Below are 26,967 nucleotides of genomic sequence, written 5' to 3' on the forward strand. Positions count from 1 at the left end.
ATGGAGGGGGCTGATGCATGGGGACACGGGGACACTGAGGCACGGGATGCAGAAACATCCTCCCAGCAACGAGCGCAGCACAAAACCACGGACACCGAGTCGGGCCGGGCTGACGAGCGTGTGTAAGCCCCGAGAACGACAGCAAGGCGCCAGCAGCACGGAAGAGACAGCGGCCACCAGCCGGGTTGGGGACACCCGGGGTCGCTGCGCCCCGTGTCCCCCGCGGCGGGGCTGGGGGGCTCAGAGCAGGGTGATCTCGCTGGGCGGCAGCGTCAGCCTCTTCTCCCGGGCGCCCAACAGCATCTCCATGTGCGCGGCCACCACGCGGCACAGCTCCAGGCCCTGCTGAGGGGTCACGCCGTGGGTGGCCGTGCCACCAGTGTGGGACACCCAGCAGGGTCCCCCCCGGGACATCCCCAGAGCGTCCCCCACCTGCTCCAGCTGCAGCTGGGTGATGCCCTGAGCCAGGAGCTCTCCCAGCGTGATCTCCACGTAGGGGGAGCTGGATCCGGCCGCCGGCCGCTGCGTCCGCGTTGACTGGATCTCCTTCAGCGAGAACTTGGCCATGGGCTCCTGGGGGAGGGGCAGGAAGGTGGCTCATGCGCCCTGGCAACCCCACCGAGGGGGCTGAGGACCAGAGGGGGAGCGGGAGGCAAGAACAGGGGTTCCCTGTCCCCCCTAAGCCCCCCACCTACATGGGTTTCCTTGCTGAGGAAGTTGAGGCCGTTCTGGTTGACGGCCAGGATGCAGGGCGAGATGATGGCGTTGTTGCTACAGCTCTGGATGTAGAAGAAGGATGAGCCGAACATGGGGTAGGCGCTCAGCAGCCCTGCAGGGCAGAGGACAGGGACTCAGCACCCGCTGCCATCCCTTCCCACCTGGGCTGGCACCTCAAGGGCTCTGCCAAGGGTCCCAGCCAGCCCCATGCCTCCAGGAGCTGGGTTGGCTCCCAGGGCCTTGCACCACTTTAGGCTCTGGACCAGGAGCAGGACCCAGGAGCAGCCAAGGGACCCATTGCAGCCGGGAAAGCAGGTGGCCTGGGGACAGCCTGTGCTGTCACTGCGATCCTGCCCCCCACATGCAGCATCCTGCTGGCCCCAGAGCACCCCAGGCCCCACACATGGCCAGTGTATGTCTGTCTGTCCCAGACCCCATGGAGGAGCCACCAACAGCATCTCATCAAAATGGCATCCCCAGCAGCATCATGTCCCCAGCAACATTGTACCCCCATTGGCATTGCATCCTCATTAGCATTGTGCCCTCATTAAGAGGACACAATCAGTATTGCATCTCCAGCAGCATTGCATCATCATTAGCATTGCATCCTCATTAGCATTGTACTCTTGTTAGGAGGACACAATCAGCATCCCACCCCCAGAAACATTGCAACCTGATTAGCATTGTGCCCTTGTTAGCATTACATTCCATTGCATCTCCAGCAGCATTGCATCCTCATTAGCATTGCATCCTCATTAGCATTGTACCCTTGTTAAGAGAACACAATCAGCATCCCACCCCCAGCAGCATTGCAACCTCATTAGCATTGTGCCCTCGTTAGCATTACATCCCGTTAGCATCACCCCCCCCCCCCGTTACCGTCACCTCATGGTCCCTATGCGGTCCCCACTCACCCAGGAACTGCGCCCGTGCCTGGTGGGCACTGAGCGCCTGCACCTGCTGCACATGCGGGGTCACCATGTGCAGCCAGGACTGAGCCTTCAGCAGGCGGAAGAGCTGTGGGGGGATGTAGTCCTGGACCTCCCGCCTGCAGGGACACAGAGGTCAAGGACAGCGTCCTCCAGTGGGTCCCGCACACGTGTACCCCCCCAGACCCCTGCCCTGGGCATACATGGTGGGGACGTGGTGACGGTCCTTGGCTCGGTGCTGGAGGGCGGCCAGCTTGGCCACGTGCGGGAAGTGCTGCTCTCCTGGCCTGGCGGGTGGCAGGACAGTGAACAGTCCCTTGAGGTAGTCAGGGAGCACCTGGGGAGAGGGACAGAGCACAGGAACACGACTCGGGGACATGGGATGAGTGGAGGGGACAGGGAGGTGGCCCCAGGGGTGTCCTGACCTGGTTGTAGTGGACGGTGACATAGAGCTCGTTGTCGAACTTGAGGGGTTGGCTCCAGACCACGCGGCGGCACCAGAAGGTGTAGCTGGTGTCCCGGAGCTCTGTCTCGGCAGCCACATCCAGCACGTATTCCCGGCGGGTCAGCGGCCGCACGCTCTGCCCTGTGCCACCCCGGGAGCCTGAGTGTGGCCACCACACGTGGCATCCGCCGGGGGCACCACCACCCTGTCACCACCAGCCCCTCACCTCTGTCGGTCACCACAAAGAGGATGTATTCGTCGAAAGCCTCTGAGTGCTGCAGCCCCATCTCACAGCACAGCTCCTCGATCACGTCCAGAGCCACCTGGGCACGGGGAGAGGCGTCTGGGACACTGTCACCTCACCCTGCCACACTCGCGGCCACCAGCAGGTCACCCCATACAGTTCTCCAGGGAAGGAATCTCCCTTTCCCAGAGAACCAAGTCCCCCAGCTTGGGGACACCTGAGGGGTGCAGCCCCCACAACATCTGCACACTTGAGGTGCCCACAACTGGGGGGTCACTGCAGCTGGGGGTCACCGAGCCGCTTGCCCCCTCCAACTCACCGAGCATGTCTTGATCTTGAGATGCCTCTCGATGCCACCGGGCAGAAGGAAGAGCTGTCGCTTGGCGCTGCGTCCAGCCTGTGTGTGGGGGTTGACACACATTGGGGTGCAGGGGGGCCATTCACACAGCAAGACCCCAAAGGACACCCCAATTCCCAAGCTACCCCGCAGGGACCCTCCCATGGGGATCATCCTGTAACTTGCCCACCCTGCCAGGGTGAGTCATCGTGCCCCCCACCCCATGTGCACATAGCTGCGGACCCCTGAGAGCTCAAGGCACCCCGAAAGTGCTGCCCTGGGAGAGCAGCCACACAAAGGACTGGGCTCCCTGCACCAGCAAGGGGCCAACAGCTCAGCAGTATCTGTGGTGATCCCAAGTCCATGGGGGGACCTCGAACCCTTGGGTGGGATCTCAACCTGGCATCAACCCCATTCCACACCCCACGGGCACCCAGTCTCACCACCATGGCCTTGAGCTCCATGCTGCTGGGGAAGAGGCTGCGACCGCCAAACTGCAGGGTTTTCCGCAGGTTTTGCTCACAGGCTTTGGCGATACCTGGTGAGGACAGGGACCAGGGTGAGGACAGGGCTGAGCCACATCTCCAGAGCCCTGTGACACTCCTGGGTGTCCTTCCCCAGCACCCTGGGGCATGTCCAGCTCCTACCCTGGTACAGCAGCTCCGGGCGGCTGCTGACATCCTGGAGAAAAGCCAGGAGGAAGGGCCGGAGCACCTCGGAGCACTTGTAGTACGCAGCGAGGATGTAGAGCAACCTCCAGCCCTTCTGGCAGCTGTCCCTGGGGTTGGCAGAGCTGGGGCTGAGCCCTCCGGAGAGGGCGAGGGTGTCCCCAGCAGCTGCCGTGGCACCCACCACCCCGGGGAGCAGCAAAACCGCCCTGCGAGGGTGGGGGTCCTCAGGGTGCAGGGACTCACGGCTTGGAGCTGGTGTTGTTGGTGACCTGCTTGATGATCTGGCAGTACACCTCATCCCGCAGGACCTCGTGCTCCGCGCACAGCTGGGGAACAGGCAGGGCTGTCAACTGGCTGCCACCAGGAGACCCCCAGGACTTGCCACCCCGGCGGGGGATTTACCTTGAGGATGGTGCTGACGGCGTCCAGCTCCGTCTGCCCCCGCAGAGGGTGGTCGCCCATGAACTTCATCACAGCTGGGGATGACAAAGCCACACAGTGACACAGCTCACTCTGTCCCCTCCCTGGGGACACACTCCCCTGGGTGGGGGCAACATCCTGGGCTCCCAAGCCATAACGCAGGGGGCAGAGGGGCTGGAGGAGCTACAGCCCCCCCAGGCCACCCCATCTGCCCATCCTGGTCCTGTCCCCACCCTCCTCTGAGGATGGGGCTGGCGGTGGCCATGGAGCAGGAGGATGGGGCACTTGTGTCCCCCACGTACCTTGGAAAGCCTCGGTGGCCAGTTTGCTGGTGCCGCCATCCACAAATTCAATGAGTGACTCCTGGATGGGGGTCTGAGGGGGCAGAGTGTCAGCCCCCAGGGACAGCCAGAGGGGTGGGATAGGGGTTGGGGTGGCATTTGGGGAGATGCTGAGCATGCCAGGATCTCGGAGGGACCCACGGGTGACAGCAGGAACACCCCAATACACTCTGCTTCCCCACACCTTGGTGAACATCAGCATCTCCAGCACATCAGGCACATCCCTCTTGGCCTTGGTCCCACCAGAGTCCCTGGGAGAGGGACAAAGGAGCAGGTGCACACAGGTGTCCCCACCATGGGGCATCCCCATCCCACCACTGGGCACTCACATGGTCCCGTGCCGTGCTGCACGGAAATACCGCCGGGCGAAGGCCAGCATGGGGCACGTCCCCACGTTGTCCCCAAGTTGCTCACCACTGTCTCCCTCCAGGCCCTCTTCGACAGTGGTGCTGGAGGGACACACCTGCGGAGCAAGTTAGGGGGTGCCGGGCACAGCCACCACCACACCGGCGACATCCCCAGGGCCAGCACCCACCTCGGTTTTCCGATCCAGCTCCTGGGCCACAGCGGTGGATGCCACAGCCACGGCCACGGCGGCTGAAGCTGCCACCTTGCCCTGCTTGTCCCTGGGCTCCTCTTTCCTCTCCGCTGGCAAATGGACGAAGTCAGGGGCTGCGACGGGCTGGACATACTCGGCGGGAAAGAGCCCTGACCTGCCATGTATGGCCCCAAACTTCCACCCTGCGCCAGGGAGACAGTGGGGATGGCCCTGGGTTGGCAGCCCTGGGGGTGACCCCCCAGAAAAGCCTCTGCTCGCTCCCTCCTGCCCCCTGCACCCCAAGCCCTTTCCAGGGGATCACACTGCAGTTTTACGTGGAAACGGTTGCAGTTTGGCATTGATCAAGGACCAGAGGCCACAAAGCACATTGCTGGCAGGGACATGGGGCAGCATCTGGTGCCACTTGGGGTAGAAACCACAGGGGAGCAGCCCCCTGCATCAGGTTGCTGCCAAAAAGAGCCCAAATGATGCTGCGAGTGGGTGACAGAGGCAGGGTCCTGCCCCGTGCCCCAGCCCCAGGAGAGGACATGGCTCAGGGCAGTTGTACACACACCGGGGATGTGCAGGGAGACAGCGTGGCACTGCGGAGTCACCCACCAAAATCCTGAGTGCCCGTCTTCAGCTCCTCCAGGTACATCACCTTCTTGCGGACCACGCAGCCGTAGTAGTGGTCTGTGGTGACACAGGGCATCGCGGGGACATGGGGTGTCATGAGGCCAGGGCACAGTCACCTCCGGGGCCACTGAGGCCATCAGTCCTCCTATCTCTGTGCCCCATGTCGAGGGTGTTTGGCACATAGCAGAGCAGCAAAGCTGGGGGCCATGGGGGGCCATGGGGGCCACTCACCTCTCTCGGGGTGCTCCAGTGGCTGCAAATGGATGATGTCCCCTTTGTGGAAGCTGAGCTTGTCCCCATCCTCCGGGCTGTAGTTCCTCACGGCCACCACATACTGGGAGTCCTGGGCACGGGGGGGCTGGCACAGCCCAGGCACGCGTGCACACCCACGTGCCTCCATGCACATCTATGTCCCACCCAGCACAGGGGCTTCAAGCACCCACAGCCACAGAACCACCCTGGGGTGCCACCCCTCAGCCCCAGGCACAGTCCCATTTGCAGGGTGCCCTTTGCTGCCCACCCCAGCCCCCCAAATGTGGGCACACAGGTGGATCCTGGCCCCCAGAACACTTCATCAGCCACCCTGGAGCCCTGGGGCACCCCCCACCTTCCTGAGCTCTGTGATGAAGTGGTCGACCATGGCCTTGACCTGGGGGGCTTTGGGGGAGAACAGAATCAGCTTCTCACTGCGCAAGTTGAACTCCAGCATGTTCCTGGACGGGGTGGTGACGAACAGCACGTCGGTGTAGCTGAGGCAGGATGAGGGGAGGCTGAAACATCTGGCACCCACAGCCCCCACCTTGACCCCTCTGGGCTTCTCGCCCTCACCTGTACGCCCGCAGCACCCGCAGCTGCTCCCCGGGGACATTGGTGCCCTTCACCAGTCGCAGCAGCTTGACACCAGCATGGGACACAGCCAGGATCTGCACACCCGTCCCCACACTGCCCTGTGGGCAAGGACGATGCCTCAGCTGGGGGCACGGGGCTGTGGTGACCCACCCCAACACCCACACCCCCATGGCTGGACCCTCACCGTGGCGGGGAAGAGACGGGAAAAATAAACCTCACAGCCATCCCGGGCAGCAGCAATGATCTCCCTCTTGACGCTTTCAGTGGCCACGGGGCTGAAAGAGTCCAGCTTGTTTTCCGCTGCGGGGAGAAACACCCCCAGTGAGGGTCCCCCCATCCCTGGGGAGGATCTGGACACAGGGTTCAAGGTGAGAGCAGGAAAGGAGCTTGGAGCCAGGGGGGGTCGGGCTCTGCTCCCAAGAAACAAGCGCCAGGACCAGAGGAAATGGCCTCAAGTTGCACCAGGGGAGGCTGAGGTTGGATCTGGGGAACAATTTCTTCCCCAAAGGGCTGTGGGGCATTGGAACAGGCTGCCCAGGGCAGTGCTGGAGTCACCATCCCTGGAGGGTTGGACAGACGCAGAGATGAGGTTCTCAGGACATGGGGCAGTGCCAGGGGTGGGTTAACGGTTGGACTCAATGATCTTGAGGGTCTTTTCCAACTGAAATGATTCTGTGATTCCATGCTCAGCCCCTTCCCCAGCCTGGCAGCACTGTGATGGCAAGACAGGTGTACCCCCAGGGGACACCCTGAGGCAGCAAGCTGGGCTGAGACTTGACACAACTCATGACTTTGTGGAGAACTAAGTCACCAGGGACGCATTGCATTTGAAGGCAAAATTACCCCAACTTTAAGGGGAGCTGGTTGTGACTTGGAGATGATCAGGACATGAGGACCGGCACCAGAGCGGCTGGGTGTGACCCACTAGGTTTGGACCCCCAGGTGGGACCCCCAGCCCGGAGCAGCAGGACGCAGGGGTGTGAGTGTTACCGAAGAGGGATTTCAAGCGGAGCCGCTCCTCCTGGCTGATCCGGAGGCAGGTGTTGGAGAGCGTGTCATTGAAGATCTGGGGAAGGGGGTGAGGAGCAGCGGGGCCGTGTCGGGGGAGCAATGTGCACGGCCCACCCCCAGCCGAGGTGAGGGGATACCCCAGCTCCCGGGGGACCCCTGGGTGACTTCGGGGCCAGACGTGCGCCTCACCTGCCGGAAGATGAGATCGAGCACCAGCGGGTTGTTGATGCTGTCCTTGGGGTAGAAAACCTGCCAGGAGGGAGACCCATGTGGTGTTACTCTGCAGGGCTTTGGGCTTGGTAAAAAGCCCCCTTTATCCCCACACCAGCCTGGCTCCAGAGTCCCCCCCAGCCCCTCCACCTCCTTGCGGATGTATATTTTCCAGGGCACATTGTGGTAGGTGTAGAAATCCTCGCTGCAGCTCCGGTGCAGCTGGGTCTGGACCTGCTGCCCCTCGGCTGGGAGCTCCCGTGAGACAGAGACTGTGAAGGGACAGAAAGCCCTGAATGTCTCTGATGGGGGACAACCAAGATTCCCTCTCCAACTGGGGAAACTCAGGCACAGAGGCCAGCTGTGGGGCAGTAAGCACAGCAGTTATCCCATGAGGATGCTGTAGAGCTGGACCTGTGCCATCAGGCTTCACCCAGTGCCGGCAGGGAGGATGAGGTGCCCCACTCCGCTGTGACCCCACCACATCATAGCCCTGTGATACCTGGGGGCCGAGTGGCCACTGGACGTCCTGTTGGTGCTCGCAGCTGGTACCTGCTGCTGGTGACCGGCCTCACCGTGGCCACCGTCTCCTTGGGCCCCTATGAGGCAGAGCGGGGCTGCAGCCAGGGCTGGCGGCTCCCCCAGCCCAGCATGGCAGCCATGGTGGGGCACAAGGGACATGGGGGTGGCCACATCCCTACCGCAGCTACCGGCACTCGGGCTGCTGAGAGCTGCTCCTTCAGGATCTGCATGGCTTCCTCATGGGGGTCCAGCTTCTTCCCAAAGAGCTTGCTGCAGAGACAGCACCCCACATTGCCTGCATCCCGGCATCACCTGCACCCCAAGAACCACCTGCATCCCCAGAACCACCTGCACCCCAGCATTGCCTGCACCTGGCATCACCTGCAGCCCAGAATAAACTGCAGCCCAGCATCGCTTTCACCCCCAGCATCATCTATACTCAGCATCACCTGCACCCTGGCATCATCTGCATCTCCAGCATCACCTGCATCCCAGCATCACCTGCACACCAGCATCATGGCCGGCACACACCCCCACAGGCAGGAGAAGCCCACAGCTTGGTGGGGGCCAGGGTGTACCTGGGGGGCTGGGAGCCACGTGGGGCCAGCTGGCACTGCCGGATGATGTTGCGGATGTCGTGCGTGGGCCGCGGGAAGTGCTCCGAGTTGAGCCGGGAATTCTGCACCAGCTCCCCCGGCCACCGCCGGCCCACGGGTGCTGTGAGGCCAAGTACACGGCTCAGGGGGGGGCGAGCATCGTCCTCCCCATTGCTGCCCCATCACACCGGGACCCCTTACCAGCTTTCTGCGTGTAGGGTCGTGGCTGGGGGGCGCGGGCGGGGGTCCCCTCTGCTGCTCTGCCCTGCAAGGGACACTATGCCATGAGCACCTGGCATCCCACCAGCTGCCCCCATCCCTGGGCAGCAGCTCAGGAGAGCTGCCCCACAGAGCTCAATTCCACCCCCCCAGTCTGTCCCACTGACCGGGGGCCCAGGCGGCTGATTGGCATCTGCCTGGTGCGGCGGGGACGGGGCTGGCTCTGCATCTGCGATGGCAAAGGGGTAGAGCTCAGTCAGTGTGTCCTGCAGCCCTGTCCTGGGGCTGTGGGGTGCTGGGTGCAGGGGTGTCCCCCACACAAGGGACATGGGGTCAGGTGGGGAAACTGAGGCAGGGAGCTGGGTCAGGATGCAGGAGCAATCGGGGCGCTTACCCCTTGGCTGATGCGATTCTGTGGGCTTGGGGGGTCCGGTCTGCTCAGCATCACCACCATTATCCCCTCCTCCTGTGCCGCCTCCTCCCTTCATTCTCTGCGTGACGGCAACCGGCTTCTCCAGCTCCTGGAGCACACGTGTCAGCAGATGGAAGCCAAACCATCTGCATCCCCAAAATGCAGGGCTGCCTCAGGGACACCCCTCTCACCCCATTGCCATAAGAGAGCACAGGGTCGAAGAGGCTGTCCAGGTACCGGTCCAGACCCCTCTGGCCGCGCGGCTCCCCAAAGTCCCCGTCTGCTGGGGGACAAGGAGGGATGAGCGGGTAGCAGCAGGATGTCACAAGCATGGCAGGGCTCACCATCATGTCAGGGTTCACAGCCCCCCAGAAGCTACAGGGTCCAGGTGTCCTACCATGAGTGAGGTATGTCTCCGTGGACGGCAGTGTGGGGGCTTTCACAGCTGGGGGAGGAGGCACTTCATCCAAATCCAAGCCATGTCCCAGCACCCTGCAGAGAAGGAGAATGTGCTCATCCTGCACCCGCTGGGTGCCAGGCCCCCACCCAGGACCCCAACCCACACCTCTGCCAGTATTTCCCCCAGCAGCCCCACGGCAGGGGACACATCCCTGCCCAGCTACCTACGCCCGGCTGTCCCGGCTGCGGCTCTCGGTCCCCTCCCATGCGACAAGGAAGCAGGACTTCTGCTTGGGAAAGCCCCGGAGCAGCTCGAGGTCAGAGACGAGGTCCAGGACATAGTCATGACCGGCCAGCTCGGCCCACTGTGCACCCGTCTTCATGGCCACGGACCAGCCACGCCAGCCCTTAGCCAGCCCCCTGCCAACAGCGGGACACGCTGGGGACAAGCATGGGCTGCCAGCAGCGTCCCGGCTCTGCAGGGACACCCTACCCATGAGCTGGACATCCCAGCTCCCAGAGTCACCCGAAATGTCCCTGGGGTGATGCTGTGCCTGGGTGTGTGGGTGCCAAGCTGGTGCGTACCTGTGCTTCAGGACATCCCCTGCCAGGTCCTCGCCTGTGCTCCAGGAGTGGACGGGGCAGGAGAACTGGTCACCTGGGGAGGGAGGGGCGGTGAGCAGGTCACCATCTTGTACGTAACAGTGACAGGGTGGCCAAGGGACTGACCCTCCCCAGCCCCGCACCGTTGAAGCAGTGCAGGTCCAGCGCCATGCTGGCTTGCTGCCGGTTCGCCGTCCACTCCAGCAGTGACGGGGGGAAGGTGCGGGCGGCCGCGGCACCCAGCTGTGACCGTGCCATGGCGTGCATCAGCTTGCGCTGGCACACCGGCTTGTAGCCAGCAAAGGCGTAATCAGAGACAAACCTGCGGGGAAGGGAGATGCTGCAGGAGGAACCCAGGCAGCATCCCTGGGCACGTGTGACAGGGACCACAGAGGGACTAAGAGCATCTTAGACAAGGTTTCTCAGGACATGAGCTACTGCCAGTATTAGGTTAACTGTTGGACTTGATGATCCTAGAGATCTTTTCCAACCAAAATGATTCTATTAACATGATTCTATAATTCTGTCCTTGGAGAGACCTGGGCATAAGCCCTGGGCACATGTGCCAGGCTGGCCCTGGAGACCCTGGAGGGACCCAGCAATAGAATCATAGAGTCACTTCGGTAGGAATAGACCCCAAGTTTTTCAAGTCCAACCATTACCCCACCCCTGGCACTGCCCCATGTCCCTAAGAACCTCATCTCCGCGTCTGTTCAGCCCCTCCAGGGATGGTGACTCCACCACTGCCCTGGGCAGCCTGTTCCAATGCCCCACAGCCCTTTGGGGAAGAAATTGTTCACCAGATCCAACCTCTACCTCCCCTGGCGCAACTTGAGGCCATTTCCTCTGCTCCTGGTGCTTGTTCCTGGGGAGCAGAGCCCGACCCCCATGGCTCCAAGCTCCTTTCAGGCAGTTCAGAGATCAGGAGGTCTCCCCTCAGCTCCTGTTCTCCAGCTGAACCCCCCAGGTCTCTCAGCCGCTCCCCATAAGAATGTCCCCAGGCACGTGTGCCAGGCTGCCTGCAAGGGTCCCAGCCAACCTGATCCCTGTTCCCATCCCCAGCCGTGACTCACTTGAGCAGGTACTTGTCGAAGGCGGTGGAGGGGGGGAAAGCGCTGAGGCAGGCGGCCAGCAGCAGCCAGCCCCGCTCCTCGTTGTTGACGTTGGTGTTCCGCCAGACCTGGTTGGCGGCTTGTGCCAGGAGCTCGTCCCGCAGCCCCGGCGCCGACAGCCCCTTCTGCACGATGTAGTTGCCAAAGAGGGTCTCCTGTGAGCCACCCAGCCTTGGGTCCCCCATGAACCGCAGGATCTGCCATGGGAACAGCGAGGTCCTTCCCTCCATCCCCGTGCAGAGAACAGGCAGGGGACTATGGTAGCAGGTCCTGCATTGTCCCACCTACCAGCTGGAAGATGCTGAGCGCCTCGTGGCACAGCTCTTCATCCAGACGGGTGAGCGGGGCTGCCAGCGGGGCCGTCAGCATCCCGAACGCCGGCTCCTGCAGTGACACCCGCACCCGTGGCTACCCGGGCACTGGGGACAGCCCCAGGCCATGGGGGGGCTGGTCCAACAGTGCTGAGCATGGGGTTGATGCTGGATGGGGACTGTGGGGCTGTGAAGGGGCTGGGGGGCAGGATGGAAACAGGGACGGGCTCAGGCTGTGCTGGCAGCACCGGAGATGCCGACACCTCCGTGAGGCTGAGAGCAGGACCCAGCCCCGGCGCTGTCATTTGGGGAAATACGTGGCAAAAACAGGGGGCGAGGAGGAGGAAGGGGACAAAGTGACCAGGGGTGGGGCTGGGGTCTCGAGAACAAAGCGACCTGGTCTCCCGCCCCAGTGTTTCCAGATCCGCCCCGCGTCGGGCGTCCAGGAGGGCTCGGCGGGTCTCTCTCCGATAACCTCAGCGGGGTCCCCCCGGGTTCTGGAGATGACAGGAACCCACGGGGAGGGAAGAAGGCCCTGGCTGGCTCCCCACAGCACCGCGGCCATCCCAGAGCCGGCCCCTGTCGGACCCCGTGGCACCCCCAGGGCCAAAGCCGGGGCAGAGCCCGGTGGGACGGTGCGGGGAGCCGCCAGGCAGAGCCGCCACGGGGACCCTGAACCTAAACCGCTCAGCCACGATCAGGGTGCCGAGGACTCCCCAAAAGCCGGCTGCCCGCTGGGACAGGCTCCCCGCTGCCGGGCCACGGCACCCACCTTACCTGGAAGTGGCCCCGCACGTACTTGGCCATGGAGTAGTCGTTGATGTCGAGTGGGAGGGTGAGCTGGGGGTCGGGCTGCAGCGGCGGCGGTGGCACCAGGACCACGCAGCCAGCATTCACCTCCCGGGAGGCTGCAACACAGTGGGCAACTATGGCACAGCCGCAGGGATGGGGACAGCAAGCTGGTGTGGGATCCCACTCACCTGCAGCGGCCTCCAGCAACCCCATCAGCTCGGCTGGGATCTCCAGGTGGGTGACGTCCACCACCTCCCTCCTTGTCAGCTCCTGCCGCCACGACACATGGATGCAGCCACTCACCACAGTGTCACCCACCCCAGCACCCATGGGTGCCCCGGCCAGCAGCACAGAGAGCAAACAGCGAGGACGAGGGCACGGACACGAGTTGCATGTGCATCACATGTGTGTGTTCCCCCCAGCACCGCAAACCCCAGTACCTGCTTCATCCTTTCCCTCTCCTCCTCTGCCCGTCGGCGAGCATCCTCCTTCTTCTGCAAGCAGAGCAGCCACCCTGAGTCCCCGACGAGATGGGGGGAGACCCACAGGCAGTGGGACATCCCCTGGGGTGCCATCGCCCCCCCAGCATCACCACTCTTTCACTCCAAAGTTGCACAGCCCATACCCCATGGGGCATTGAGGCGGTGGTGTGGATGGGGTGTAGGGGAGCTTGTGGTCTGGCGGTGCTGCTGTTCCCCCTCCAGACCCACCACTGAGTGCTTGGGAGGGTGGGAAAGAGTGTCCAGGATCCCCCGCATGATGTACCAGCCCCCACCTCACCTTGAGATACCGCCGGCGGTTCACGTAGATGTGCACCAGTGACCTGAACTTGATGAGCGTGCGCCGCATACGCCGGTACCGCTGCCTGCGAGAGGGCACCCGTCACCCTCTGCCACCTGGCAGCACCCACCCGCCGCCCCACCCGGGGCCCCCACCTGGCCAGGTAGCCCCGCGCCCGGCTCTGCAGGAGGATGATCTTTCGGCGGAGGGAGCGGAATCGTCTCATGATGAAGAAGGTGCGAGCATAGCGCTGAAGTGTGAGTGCGGCCAGGTGATGGGCACGGGCTCGCTTGCTCTCCAGCGCCTGGTACAGCTGCTCCTTTAGGAAGAGCTGGGAGCGGGGGTGATGCCGTGAGCCCCCCATCTCAGCTGCCAGCTCCTGGGATCCCTGGAGCCGATCCCCTGCTTGGGACCGTACCTTGGTGACACCGACATAGTACATGCTGGGGCTGACGGGGCAGAGGTTCCTCAGCATCTCCACGCAGTTGTTCCCATTGGGGATGACGTTGGACCACATGTCAACGAGGCAGCGGTACCTGGGTGACCCCACAACACCGTCACCATGCGGGACCCCCCGCAGGACACTGGTACAGACCACCCCAGGACACTGGCACGGACCCTCCCCGCAGTGCTGACCATCCTGCCCGGGAAAGCAGCTTCTCCCAGTGTTGTGCGCTGAAGGGGGGGCTCCCACCTCCCATTGTGGGGGATCCTCAGGCCAAATGCTGCCCCCTAGAACACCCACAAGCTTTGTGGTGTCCCCTCTTTGGGACCCACAGCCCGCAAAGCACCTGTCGATGAAGACGAGGAAGGGGATGCGGATGGGGAAGCCCTCCTTGCGAATGCGGATGGTCTCCAGTATCCCTGCATATCGCAGCTGGCTGCTCACCACATCAGCCTCGAACAGCCCCGGCTCCTGGTGGGACATGGGGACAAGCCTCGGTGGCTGCACAGGCAGCTCCCAGCCCAATATGCACCCCCCCACACTCCAGCACCATGTGCAGGCAGCACCAGCAGTGCTGCGGGCAGGAGAGCCCCAGGTGGTTCTCACCTTCTTGTTGTTGGGTTTGAGGCAGCGCACGAAGAAGGGGTTGCACCTGTGTTGGAGAGACCTTGTTGGCCACTGGGGACAAGGGACAAAGCCAGCTGGGCCACCTCATGGCCTGGCTGCCTGCCCTGACCTCTCCATCTTTTCCACCAGGTCCAGGAGAGACTGCTGGAACCGGGCAGCCACGGTGGGAGCCTTGTACCGCCGCGTCCTGGTGCTGCTCCTCCTGACCAGGCTCCTCTGCCGGGCCATCACCTGGGCATGGCCAAAGAAGAGGTTGGCCACCACCTTGGGGAGAGGGAACGGGTTAGGGAGGAGGAAGGTGGCCAAGATGGTGCAGCATTTCTCCTGGCTCCTCTCCACAGCCCAGCCACTGCCTTTTTGCCCACTCCTGAGTGAATCAGATCCTGTATTTGCAGCTGGGTTCCCCGGAGGGGGATGGAGATGATGGGGGTGGAGATGGGGATAGAGATGGGGATGGGGATGGAGATGGGAATGGAGATGCGGAAGCACAAGAACAAGCCACGTGCCCATTTATGCCAGTGCTGGAGGGGTCAAAGCCCAGAGGAACCCATGGGAAGTGGCACAGGGTGGAGCTGGAAGAACCCTCTGCTTCTGGTCCCCTGGGGTTCGCTGGCCATGGGGACACACACTTGAAGATGTGAAGAGCGGTGTGTATGGAAGGGGGGTGTCTGTGCCTGACATCCCCATAGCACCGCACAGCCAGAGCCAGGCAGGGCCCTACCTTGGTCCTGCTGCTGATGAACAGGTCCAGCACGTCCTGACGGACCTGGTCATAGTTTTTATCCAAAAACTTGTGAACCTGATAAGAAGCAAAACCTCACAGTGAAGAGCCCAGTGGCGGGGGGAAGGAGATCCAGGCTGGGATGGGGGGGGTCCCAGCCAGACCCCTGGGTTGCCCATCACCTCCTGGGACAGGATCAACCGCATAAACCTTCTCTTTAATCCTCCAAACCCCAGCTGGGCATCCCACCCCCGCACACCTGGTAGGTCACCTTCCCTGCATAGTGCTTGATGGTGAATTCAGGCAGGGGCATCTTAGGCTTGGTGTACAGGGGGTTGGTCCCGTGGTGGTAGTGACACTTCTGGAGGAATGTGTGGTCAGTGGCCTGGGGACAGACAGAGGGGTGAGGCACAGCTTGGACAACTCAACAGCCCCAGGGACCACTGGACAACCACCCAGACCCCACTGTCATCTCTGAGCAGCCATGTGGTCATGGGCATCTGCTGCTCTGTGCCTCAGTTTCCCAATTGTCAGAGAGGGTGCAACCACCCTTCTGTGGTAGGACGAGAGGAGTGATAGGATGAGAGGAAATGGCCTCAATTTGCACCAGAGGAGGTTGAGATTGGGTCTTGGGAACAATTTCTTCCCCAAAGGGCTGTGGGGCATTGGAACAGGCTGCCCAGGGCAGTGGTGGAGTCACCATCCCTGGAGGGGTTGAGCAGACATGGAGATGAGGTTCTCAGGGACATGGGGCAGTGCCAGGGGTGGGAGAACGGTTGAACTCTATGATCCTGGGGGTCTCTTCCAACCAAAATGATTCTGTGATTCTTACTTTTATGGGACAGCTGAGAAGGGGTTTTCAGTAATTCTTACAAAAACAATTCCTCTGGGGGAAGCTGCTCCAGTGGCACTGACCTGGGACCTCTCAGGGCTTGTCCAGCCCAGAGGAAGCTGGGGGAATATCTCAGCTTGTCCAGGACAGCCCAGGACCACAGTGTCACCCCAGGGACCGTGACCACCTAGTGCTGCCATCCTTGGGCAGCCCCTCACCTGGGGGAAGCAGCTTTGGTCGTCGAGGATCCGCAGGATGCCGTAGGGCTTCTGGGAGATGAGGTCGATGCAGGGCTGGTTGTCACTAAAGGGGATCTCCTTCCACTCAATCTGCTCCCGCAGATACTCCTCCTGCGGGGCCAGCAGTTGCTCAGCCCCACAGCGATGCTGGGCACAGGGCAGAGCCCGGCACCACTCCCCAGCCCACCTGCTCCTCCTGGAAGATGATCTTGTTGAAGAAGAACTGCAGGTACTCATTGGCATAGTTGATGCACAGTTGCTCAAAGCTGTTGAAATTGAGGTCCTGCGAGAAAAAGGGGGTGCAATGACTGAGACCCTGCAGCCCCGGGGGGATGGAGCCAGGATGGATCCTGCTCACCTCGAAGCCGTAGATGTCCAGGATGGCGATGGAGAGGGCCTCCTGCCGCGGGTACACCAGCTTGTTGATGCGGTCGGTGAGCCAGGCGAAGAGCAGGGAGTAGAGAGTCTTGGCAATGGCATCCCTGGGAAGCGGTGAGATGAGCAGAGCGCTGAAGCTCCGGTACGGCACAGCATGGTATGGTATGCCATGGCATGGCATGACATAGAATCATTGAACAGTTTGTGTTGAAGGGACCTTCCCAGCTCCCCCAGTTCCCCCCTGCCACAAGCAGGGACATCTTGACCAGCTCAGGTTGCTCAGAGCCCCGTCCAGCCTGGCCTGGGATGTCTCCAGGGATGGTTCATCCACCACCTCTCTGGGCAACCTGGGCCAGGCTCTCACCACCCTTACAGGGAAGAATTTCTTCCTTATGACCTAACCATCCCTTTCCCCAGCCCAACATCTCATTTCCCACCCTGTCCCCAGGGCCCAGACACCCCTGAATCCCCAGACACCCTCACCACTACAGCCCCCCATCCATCCACCTGGCATCCACGGCACTTTCGACTGTCAGGGGGGTAAAAATCTTCTCCCGCAGCGTTTCCTGGTTGGGGATGAACAAAACCAACAGTGTGATGGAGTTTTGGCAACACCAGCCACGGTCCCCAGGGATCAGGGACACCCCTTCCTACCTGTGCCCCCCCTACTCACCGTCACCTTAAAGGTGATGGCTTTCTGCAGCCCCTCGGGAGACACCTGCAGCAGCTCGGCCACGGTCCGGATCTCAGTGGCACTCACCACTGTGGCCACCTCCTGGCAGTCGGTCTGGGGGACACGGTGAGAGGGTGGGATGGGGTGGGATGGGGTGACTCCCCCCCTACCACACAGAACCATAGAATCATAGCATAGTTTGTGTTGAAGGGACCTTCCCAGCTCCCCCAGTGCCACCCCTGCCATGAGCAGGGACATCTTCACCAGCTCAGGTTGCTCAGAGCCCCGTCCAGCCTGGCTTGGGATGTCTCCAGGGATGGTTCATCCACCACCTCTCTGGGCAGCCTGGGCCAGGCTCTCACCACCCTTACAGGGAAGAATTTCTTCCTTATATCTAATCTAAACCTCCCCTCTTTCAGTTCAAATCCATCGCTCCTCATCCTATCGCTATGTGCCCTTCTCAAAAGTCCCTCTCCAGCTTTTACAGAGTAAGATATTAGAGAAACACCTTACTCTGGAGAAAGTCTGGTATTTCTCTAATCCTAAATGGGACCCAAGGAGCACAGCTCAGTTCTGCTTTGAGTACCTCGTATTTTTCAAAGTAGACATTGCCCAGGTGGAGGACGGAGGAGAGGATGCGGAAGATGCTGTTCTGCTCCTCCACGCTGAAGCTCAGCACCTCCATGGTGTTGAGCAACCGACGGAAATCCTCCGCGTCATCCTTGCCGGGGATCTCACAGTTCCCCCCCTGGCACAGCCCCCCCGCGGTGCCATCAGTGGTTTCGGGGGTGCAGCACTCAGGGTTTGGGGGAACACGCTGCCCTGAGCACCCTCCCCATCCAGGACTCAGGGACCTGCCAGCAATCTGGGCTTGGGCAGTACCCCAAAAAGTGGGCAGAGTGGCGGGGTCTGGAGTGGGGGGAGACGCTACCTGGTTCAGGTAGTAGTAGGTCTCGGCGCCCTGCAGGCAGTACCGCTGCCGCTGCTGTGCGGGCAGCCCTGCCAGCATCTCGTAGAAGATGTGGTAGTTGCGTTCGCTTTTGGCCTGGGAAGCAGAGGACCAAGCTGGGGTGGGGGCAGCAGGGGGGGCGGGAGGGGGCAGAGATGGGGACCCCCTCGCCACCCACCTGGAAGACCACGCGGGATTTCTCCAGTAGGTACTGCGAGGTTATGGCACCGCAGATCAAACCGCTGCGGGGGCGAGAGCGGGCACCTGGCTGGCAACCTTGGTGCGAGCAGGGGCTGTGCCCCCCCCGTGCCCACCACTGCCCCCGGCACACAGGGGGGGTCCCTACAAGTCCCCAGGTGCCCCCCACCAGGGACGGGTGGGCAGGCAGAGGTGCTCACATCCGGCTCTTGAGCGAGGGCTGGAGCTGCCACACCCCAGGGTGACATGGGGCACCCCACATTGGGATCAGTGGGGACAAGCCGTGGTGACAGGAATGGGTAGCAGAAATGGTCAGGGTGCCAGCCCAGGGCATGGCATCCCAACGTTGTCTTCAGGGGACATCACCTTTCCCTCACCAAAGCTTGTCCCTAAAATTGTCCCCCCGTATGTGTCCACCCAGGGCTGAGGGACAGCCTAGCAGCAGGGCTGGGAGCCAGGTTGGGCACCTCCAGGGCGGGGGGACACACAGGGGTGGGGGTCAGCCACACACGAGTGTTGCTCAGCATTACTTACTCCTCCAGAAAGATTTCCACAAATTTCCCAAACCTGCTGGAATTGTCATTCCTCACGGTTTTGGCATTGCCGAAGGATTCCAGCAAGGGAGTCGCCTCCAGGATCTGCCGCAGTCACAGAGGGAACTGTGGGGTCAGCCTGGGCACCCCAACATGCCACAGGCTGCCCCCATGGTGCCGTGACCCTCCTTGTCACCCTCCCACCCCTGCCACCTCCTGCCTCGTGCAGACACACATGGGTGCCCAAATTCCAGGTGTGCACCCTGGCCAGGTTGCACAAGGGTGCAGAACAGTGCAGGGACCCCCAGCATGTGCGTGCACCAGGCTCCATCTTCCTGTCCCTACTGTCCCCCTGCAGCTGGGGTGACATAGCAGAGATGCCACGACAATCCTGAACCATCCCAGCCCATGTGTCCCCCCCTCCCTGGTACCTCTATCTGCCGTGATCCGAATGGAAGCGTAGGGACAAGGAGAGAGCGGCAGAGGCGTGAGCAGGGGGTGGAGGAGAGCACAGGGAGGTGGGACAGGGGACAGGGACACAGGGACATCTCCAAGGCAGCACCCTACCTGCGGGGCAGTGCTGCGTTTCTGGCTGATGGCTGCCAGGTAGCGCAGGATCAGCTTGGTGGCCTCAGTCTTCCCTGAGCCGCTCTCCCCGCTGAAATGCAGAGAGGGGACACGGCCGGGGCTGTCACCAGCTGAGCAGGGGACAGGGGGGTGCATCCACAGCAAACACACCCAGCACACCAAACCCAGAGCACCCATGGGGCCCGGGGCCAGGCAGGCTGTCAGCAGCATTCTGCAACTGGTAATTAGGGCAGTGCTAATTAGGGATCATCCCAGGGCGGGTACTAGGTAGGGGACAGCTGTGTCCCACCTGATGACGATACACTGGTTGTGTTTGGCATCCATCACTTTGGAGTAGGCGACGTTCGCGATGGCAAAGAGGTGCCTGGGGGAGTTGGAAGCAGAAATGGGGGGGTGCAGTGCCATGTCCCCCCAACATGGGGACCCCCCGCTGCACCGTGAGTGTCCCCATGCACAGACACAGTGGCCCAGCACCCTGAGACTGAGGGTCCTGGTAGCCCCAGGACCACCCAGTGCAGGGGTTGCTGTAGGATCCAAGGGTGGGTGACAGCATGTGGGGGTGTCCCTGTCCCCACAGGGTGTTTGGGGACACCCTGGTACTCACGGGGGGTTCTCGCCCAGTGCTCTGCCCTCATACTGCAGAACCTGCTCCGTCCCGTAGATGTTGAGGAGCCGGTACGGGTTCACTGACACCAGGATGCTGCCGATGTAGGTCTGGGGACAGAGAAATTTGGGGCTGTGAGTGCCTGGAGAGCAATGACCCCCCTGGCAAAACCCTGAGCATGGTGGCCTTGGGAAACACTGTACAGCCCTAAGCTTACGTAGATGAGCTGGCGCTCGAACCGTGTGCGGATGTTGCTCAGCACTGCGGCCTCCTGGAGGTCCCTGGCATGGAGCAGAGGCTGTGTTAAGGGGTGGCAGGGGGACGGGAGGTGTCTGCTGTCCCCAAGCGTGTTCCCAGCACACCCAGGAGACTGGAGCAGACCCTGTGTTGGGACAGGATGGGGAGCAGTGGGGGCTGTGGGATGCACAGAGCGGGGTTGTAGCATTGGCCCCCATGATGTTGGGTCATGGTGAGTGACAAAGGGGACAGGGACACTCACTCCAGCTGGGTCATGTCCTCCAGCCCGTCCTCCTCCTGTGGCTCCTGGTACCGCACGATGGGCAGGCTGCACAGCGACTGCATCTGTACCAAGCACCCCCCATCACCGCGGGGCCACACTGGCCCCCTCCGGTGTCCCCAGACCACTCCAAACCACCATCTGTGACCCCAAACCAGACCCCAAAGCCAGCACTGGCAGGGACCTCGAGCAAGTGTCCCACAGCCCCCAAACAGGTGCCTCAGCACAAGTGTCACATATCAGGGGAGAGCAGCAGTGCGGAAACAGGGACATGGGGCCACCAAGGCATCTTTGGGGACTGTCCCAGGAACAGCACTGGTGTCACTTGCCATGGGCAGGTTAGAATAGGCAGAGGCAGCTGTGCCCACCCCATCACAACACCCCACATTTCACCCAAACTGCCATGGCGGCTGCAAGGGATGGGTGACAGAGACCCCCGTACACGGTGACATCTCCCGGGGGAGAGATGGAAGGGTCTGAGGTGGGGACTGAGTGGTGGGGCCAGGGGCTGCTCCCCATAGTCACACTCAGAGGTGACATGAGGAGGGTGACACAAGGCGGGTGGCACGAGGAGGGTGGCACGAGAAGGATGTCATGCAGCAGTTCACGCTGGCAGCCAGCCAGGTGGCGGGCAGGAAAGCAGACACCCGCCAGGTCACCGTGTCACCTGTGCCCGTCCCAGCTACAGATCAGGTCTCATCATTTCCATACGCGAGAGTCAAGTGTCCCCAAGGGGGCCGTGCACGGGGGACACACACACAACAGGTGATGACCACCCCCCTTTCCAACCTACTCCCCACAGCAGGACCCCCACCATACCCCCATGCCCCCATAGCCCGTTGGCCCCACCCTGGGTGCTGCAACCCCCCTGGCACCGCTGGCTTTATGCCCCAGTGAACCAGCAGCCACATCCACATGCCACCTTGTGCCCCCAGCTGCCACCTCGCCCCCCAGCTCTGACACCTACGATGAGCCCCCCACCACCGTTACCTTGCTTCGCCAGGGCTGTTTGGAGCCCAGGTACCGGTCTGCCCAGGGGTGCCTGTCCTTCCAGCCACCCCCCGCCGAGCGCTGGCTCAGGTACCGGCCGATGTCGGCTCCCCGCTGGCTCGCCCAGCGCCGGGTGGGCTGCCGGGGGAGTCCCTGCTCGGCCGTCCAGGCGTCGGGCATCTCCCGCACCCGCACGACGTGCTGCGCGGACCAGTGCTGCTTGTACATGCGGGACGCCCGTCGGAAGGAGCCCAACCTTTGCACCTGCGGCGTCACCACCGCGTAGCGGCCCCCACCCTCCTCCCCGGCCGCCTCGTCGCCATCGATGGGCTCCGCCGGCACCGGGGCTCGGGTTCCGTGGCGGGGGGTGATCGGGGAGCCGGGGGGGCGGCCGCGGGGGGACGGGAAAGCGACACGACGCTGCGGTGAGGGGCTGCGCTCACGGCGTGAGGAGGAGGAGAGGATGGGGCGGGCGGCGTCAGCCCAGCCCCGGTGCCCCCCCGGTGGGCTCGGTGACCTGTGGGTGCTGCTGTCCCGCCGGGATGGGGGCCGGGGCGAGGAGAGTGAGCGGGTGGAGGGACGGCGGATGGGCGGTGAGGACGAGGGGGCTTTGGCAGCGTTCATGCTCCCCACGAGCAGTGACGCCAGGGACTGAGCTGGGGAGGGACTGCGGCCCCCCGCTTGGGCTGGGGACGGTCTCGCCGAGGGGGAGCGGGGGGCCATCCCGGCAAGGGGCTGCCCGATGCGCTGGATGAAAGATTTGGGGGAGCCGGGAGCGGGGCTGGGTGGGGGGGGCACCCCGGCGAGACCCCGCGCAGCGCCCTGCCAGGGGGGCAGCTCCTCGTCCCAGGAGGGGCCGGGGGGGCTGACGCGGCGGCTGCCGGGGCGGGGGGTCGCTGCCAGGAAGGGGCTTCTCTGCAGCGGCTTCACCGCCTTCGTGGGGGGCTCAGGAAGCCGGGGCCAGGCCTGGGGGAGCGGCAACCCGGGGGGGCTGCCCCGCCGCGACGGCCTTGGGGTCGGGGGTCTCGCGGACCCCGCCGTGGGCACCCCCAAACGCCTCCCCCCCGGCCCTGGAGAGCAGGGGGCGGCCGGCAGTGGGGTGGGGGGCTCAGGGCTGAACCTCCGAAGGCTGGACCTGAGTGGGGGGGGTGACCGCGGCCTCTCGCCCCGCACGCTGCTGGGGGGCTGCCGGGCTGGGGGTGATGAGGAGCGCCCGGGGTTGGCGAAGGGGTTACGGACTGATGGGCGCCGCACAGCCCCTGACTCTCGGGGAGGGGGCTGCCCCCAGGGCCCCACCAGTGTGGAAGGGTCCCTGGCCAGAGATGCTCGTGGTGGGTGGTCCTGGCCCCCCAAACCAGCGTTCTCCATCCCCGCCAGCCTGCGGCTGGAGCGTCTGTAGGAGGGTTGGGGGGTGCGGGGCTCCCGAAATGCCCCTGCACCCCGAGGGGGGTGGCTTGGGGGCTGCGAAAGGGAGCGCTGGAGGAATTGCCCCAAAGGGCTCCCGCACGCCCGTGCTGCCGAAACTCGGCGCCCCGGAGATGCCATGGGACGAGGGGGTGCCAGGGATGGCGGTTCGTACTCATCATAGTCATCGTCATCACGGGCAGTGGGCAGGTGTGGGGACGGCAGGAGGGGGACGTCCAGGCGATCTCTGCCAAAAATTTTAACCTGGGGCCTGGGGAAAAGCCTGAATTTCCTATTGAGGGAGAGCTTGGAGGAGAGCGTCTCCCGCATGCCCCGGAGCGAGGAGGCGCTGAGAATGGAGAAGGGGTACTCTCCGTCGTCCTCCTCCTCTTCCTCCCACTCCTCGGGCTCCTCGGCCTCAGCGATCTCCTCCAGGCCCAGGGCATAGGGGTTACAGGAGGACTGGGCATGCGGCGCCCACCCTCCCTCGCTGTACTGGATGCGATGCTCGGGGTATTCGCCCCCGTGGTACCCCCTGGCAAGGGGCTCCCCGAAGTCCTCATAGGGGTCTCCCCCATAGCCGAAGGGCCCCACCCCCTCCTCGCCATACTCTGGGTCACTGCCATAAGGATCATAAAGGGTGTGGGGGGACCTGCCACCAAATGGTCCCTCGTCCTCGAGCTCTGTGTAGCCGTAGGGGTGCCCTGGATTGTCACCCTCATCCCAAAACCCCCTGTAGAAGCCGTACTCCTCTGTCTCGTAGTCAGGGTAATCAGTGTAGGGGGTCGGCACCGTGTCCTCGAAGCCATACCCCGCCGGGTAGGCTGGGGGTTGGATGTAGCCTTCCTCCTCCTCGGCATAACTGTGCTGGGGGCTGTAGGCTCCATCCTCCTCCTCTGCGTAACCGTGCCAGGGACTGTAGGCTCCAGCTTCCTCTGTGCGGCCATGCCGGGGTCCATAAGCTCCATCCTCCTCCTTGGCGTAGCTGCGGCGGGAGCCGTAGGCTCCGTCTTCCTCCCTGGCATAGCCACGCCGGCGGCTGTAGGCTCCATCCTCCTCGGCCCACCCGTAGCGCGGCACCGGTGGTTCCGCCGGCAGACGCTGGGAGTGCCGCCGGGACGGGCGCCGCACGATGCTGCCGCGCCGGTCCTGCCCGTGCAGCGCAGCGCCAGGGGCCGAGAAGCTGCTGCCACCACCACCGATCCGCTTCATGTTGGCCCGGTGCCTGAGGATCTCGTCTTCTGCGGGGAACGGCAGCTTCTTGGCGCCGATACGGGAGAGCCAAGCTGTGTCGGCCGCCCGGCCGCCCCCCGCCAGCCGCCCGCGCCGGGACAGCACCTTCCTGGCCAGCCAGCCCGTGGCGGCGGCCGCCTTGCTCAGCACCTGCGCCCGCGGCTTGAATTTCCTTTCCGGGCGGCGGCGGAAGAGCGACGCGCCGTCCTCGGCCGCCTGCCCGCCCCGCCGCAGCAGCAGGAACGACGGCTTTGCCGGTGAGGAGCTGCTGGCCGCCTCCTTTCTCTTCTTGCCCACGCGCTTGAAGCGAACCATGAAGTTGGAGGTGGACTTGAGCACCGCCTTGTTCTTCTTCTTCTTCTTCCTCTTGGTGCTGTGCTTCTGCAGCCCCCAGAAGAAGCGGGACGTGTTCTTGAACTGCCCCTTCTTAGGCCGACGCAGCCCCAACTTCTTGAAGCCCAAGAAGAGTTTGGAGGTGCTGCGGAGGCTCCGCTTCGCCCGGGCCTTTGGTGCTGCCGCCGCCTCCTCTTCCTCGGCCAAGGTGGGTTCCATGGATGCTTTGGGCTGGCCCTTGGCCTCCGTGCCCTTGGCCCCTTTCTTCTTCTTGGCATTGTCGGCTGCCAGCCCCATCACCAACTTGGAGGTGCCTTTCAGGTTCTTCTTGGTCGGCGCAGCATCGCTCTCGCCCTCCTCCTCTGTCTCCGGCTGAACCTTTTTCCCCCGGCCCGGCTTCTTCACCACCACCCCCTTGAGTGCCCCCTTCTTCTCCTTCCCTTTCCCCTTCCCCTTCTTGGGCTCTTCCGCAGCCATTTCCTCTTCATCCTTCTCCTCCTCCACCACGTCCGTCTCCTCGCCCTCCTCTGCCTTCAGCAGCTCTGTGTCCGAGGTCTCCTCTGACTCGCTGGGCGCCTCCTTCTTGCCCTTCTTCCCATCCTTCCCTTTCCCTTTGCCCTCCTTCCCTTTGGCCTCTGCATTCTTTTTGGGCTCCCCCTTCTTGCCAGCCATCCCAGCGGTGATGGATGCTCATGCTCCAACCCCAGCAGGACCCTGGGAGACGATGCCCCGCGCCGGCACAAGGCAGCTCCCGGCCCAACGTCCAGCTCCCAACCCCGCAGCCTGCCCCGGGGAGAGATTTACCTGCACCTGGTTTCGGTGAGGCACGTGCGTGGCTCCCTTGGCCGCCAGCAGCCCCCCATCTGGCATGGCGCTGGGACGACAGTTGCGGCACAGCCTGGCGGGAGCTGCCTCCTGCCTCCCCGTGCTCTCGGCAGCACGGGGCTGGTGCCGGGCTCGGGCTGTAACCCAACCGCCGGGGCTCGCGCCATGAATAATGTAAGGGATGCGCCACTTCAGCCCTGAGAGTTTTCCGAAGGAGCGGGGAAGGGCCCCTGTGGGGGGGTCCAGGGGAGCGCCGGGCCTCGCAGTAGGGAGCATTCCCCCAGCAGGACAGCACAGAGCACCAACACCTCCCCAAAACCAGACCCTGTCACCTCCCCACACCTCCAAGTTCCTTGGGGAATTACTGCCTTCCTCTGGCCAGCATGAGGGAGGATGAAGCGCATGGATCTGTTTGACACGGCAAAGCCAAACCACGGCACCAAGAAAGAAGAGAGAATTTGCAGAGCCCAAGGCACCAGGAGCCCGGCCAGGGCAGCACCGTGGCGGAGGAACCAGCACCAGAGATCGAATCCTGCAGTGCTGCTGGCAGGCAGAGAGGAGCCCCGGGGGTGCCCCCACACTATGCCAGGCACACCATGTGTGTGGGAAGGTGCCACACGTGCCCACACGCGCTGGTGAGGGTGTTGGCGTGTGCCACACATGTGCCCCGCGGCGGTGCCGGCGGCGTGTTCACACACACACGTGCCCAGGCGCGGGGTGACCACATCAAATGTTAATGCCGGGGCTGGATTCCTGTGGCTGCAGGTTCATCAAAGTTTAAGCAGCGGCGCTGGGAAACTGCTGCCCCGCGCAGATCGGGACCAGCATGGGCAAGGGCAGCACCCGCTCCCCGCCTCACAGCGGGTGTTTGGGGAGAGCCAGGGGAGGAGAAGCAGCTGCATCCAGCTGTGCAACAGCTGGGGAAACCCAAGAACCAGCAGAAGTCGCTGGACTTAACCCATTGACCTCCCCTAGGACCAGGAGAACCCCACAGCTGGCCCTGCTCTGGAGTGCAGCAGGAGCGCTGGGACTGCGGGAAAGTGTGAGTTGGAAGGGGACACAAGGAGTCTAAAGGCAGCAAACAGGCAGGGACAACCAGAGATGAGGGGACACCGTATGCCCCTCCCCAGAGTTGAGCCCCACACTGCAGTGTTCACACAAGGACCAACATCACACACAAAGGTGCCACCCTGCTCCTTCCCATCGTGGCCTCCATGAACCCAAGGGATGTGCCACCCTGCTGGGGGACTCACAACCACTCACCTAGGGTAGCCCAGCTCACCCGCATGGCACCAGGCCAGCTCGGCACCCCCTGAAGCCCCCGGCTCTGCCACGCCACGCTCTCAGCTCCGTTGAGTCCCCCAGGGACCGTCACTCCCCAGCAGCCGCAGCACCATATTTGCTGCACGGCAGCTGCTGCCACCCAATGCATATTTGATAACCGCTATTATTCTCATCTCCACTCCCAAGCCAGGGGACGGGAGCTTGTCCTCCCTCTGCAGAGCTGGGGAGCGGCTGGAGGGGCAGCCAGCGCTGGTCCCTGTTCCTTCATCCCTGTTCCTTCTTCCCCTGGTGACACAGACCCTCCCTGGGATGTAGATTTGTGCCACCTCTGTGTCACAAACCCCATATGTGAACAGCTTGTGAATGGCCCTGACCTCCAAACGAACACAAGTTTAGGAGAAGTCCCAGGGACACAGGGGTGGTCATCCCCCCTTCTCCAAAATATGGCTGGCACCAACCAGGCACAGGGAAGGGATATGGCACCCGTCACCCCAACAATA

At 63.1% G+C, this 26,967-nt stretch overlaps 1 protein-coding gene across 1 annotated transcript; it reads right to left on the reverse strand.

Annotated features, from left to right (window-relative positions):
• Nucleotides 1–99: 99 nt before the first annotated feature.
• Nucleotides 100–25,030, reverse strand: MYO15A (myosin XVA). Its single transcript, XM_065850732.2, has 63 exons — nucleotides 21,389–25,030; nucleotides 20,381–20,463; nucleotides 20,099–20,162; nucleotides 19,882–19,991; nucleotides 19,567–19,641; nucleotides 19,257–19,347; nucleotides 18,691–18,794; nucleotides 18,137–18,200; nucleotides 17,941–18,054; nucleotides 17,596–17,757; nucleotides 17,010–17,123; nucleotides 16,844–16,902; nucleotides 16,317–16,440; nucleotides 16,146–16,241; nucleotides 15,938–16,069; nucleotides 15,147–15,272; nucleotides 14,888–14,965; nucleotides 14,276–14,430; nucleotides 14,146–14,191; nucleotides 13,886–14,010; nucleotides 13,513–13,630; nucleotides 13,250–13,425; nucleotides 13,095–13,179; nucleotides 12,755–12,808; nucleotides 12,503–12,584; nucleotides 12,300–12,430; nucleotides 11,500–11,595; nucleotides 11,173–11,408; nucleotides 10,243–10,421; nucleotides 10,082–10,154; nucleotides 9,725–9,916; nucleotides 9,495–9,589; nucleotides 9,289–9,380; nucleotides 9,080–9,206; nucleotides 8,853–8,914; nucleotides 8,668–8,731; nucleotides 8,449–8,587; nucleotides 8,050–8,140; nucleotides 7,851–7,947; nucleotides 7,499–7,620; nucleotides 7,328–7,387; nucleotides 7,118–7,193; nucleotides 6,312–6,427; nucleotides 6,107–6,225; nucleotides 5,886–6,027; nucleotides 5,510–5,621; nucleotides 5,261–5,335; nucleotides 4,640–4,845; nucleotides 4,434–4,567; nucleotides 4,289–4,355; nucleotides 4,066–4,138; nucleotides 3,746–3,819; nucleotides 3,587–3,669; nucleotides 3,320–3,450; nucleotides 3,116–3,210; nucleotides 2,655–2,732; nucleotides 2,318–2,414; nucleotides 2,072–2,232; nucleotides 1,850–1,983; nucleotides 1,632–1,765; nucleotides 696–829; nucleotides 433–573; nucleotides 100–342 (listed from the first exon to the last, which is right to left on the reverse strand). The coding sequence occupies exons 1-63, from the start codon at nucleotides 25,028–25,030 to the stop codon at nucleotides 241–243; spliced, it is 10,419 nt and encodes a 3,472-aa protein (XP_065706804.2). The 3' UTR covers nucleotides 100–240.
• Between the last annotated feature and the right edge of the window lie 1,937 nt (nucleotides 25,031–26,967).

Source organism: Patagioenas fasciata, chromosome 15 (genome assembly GCF_037038585.1).
Source record: "Patagioenas fasciata isolate bPatFas1 chromosome 15, bPatFas1.hap1, whole genome shotgun sequence".
In the NCBI taxonomy this organism is placed as follows: domain Eukaryota; kingdom Metazoa; phylum Chordata; class Aves; order Columbiformes; family Columbidae; genus Patagioenas; species Patagioenas fasciata.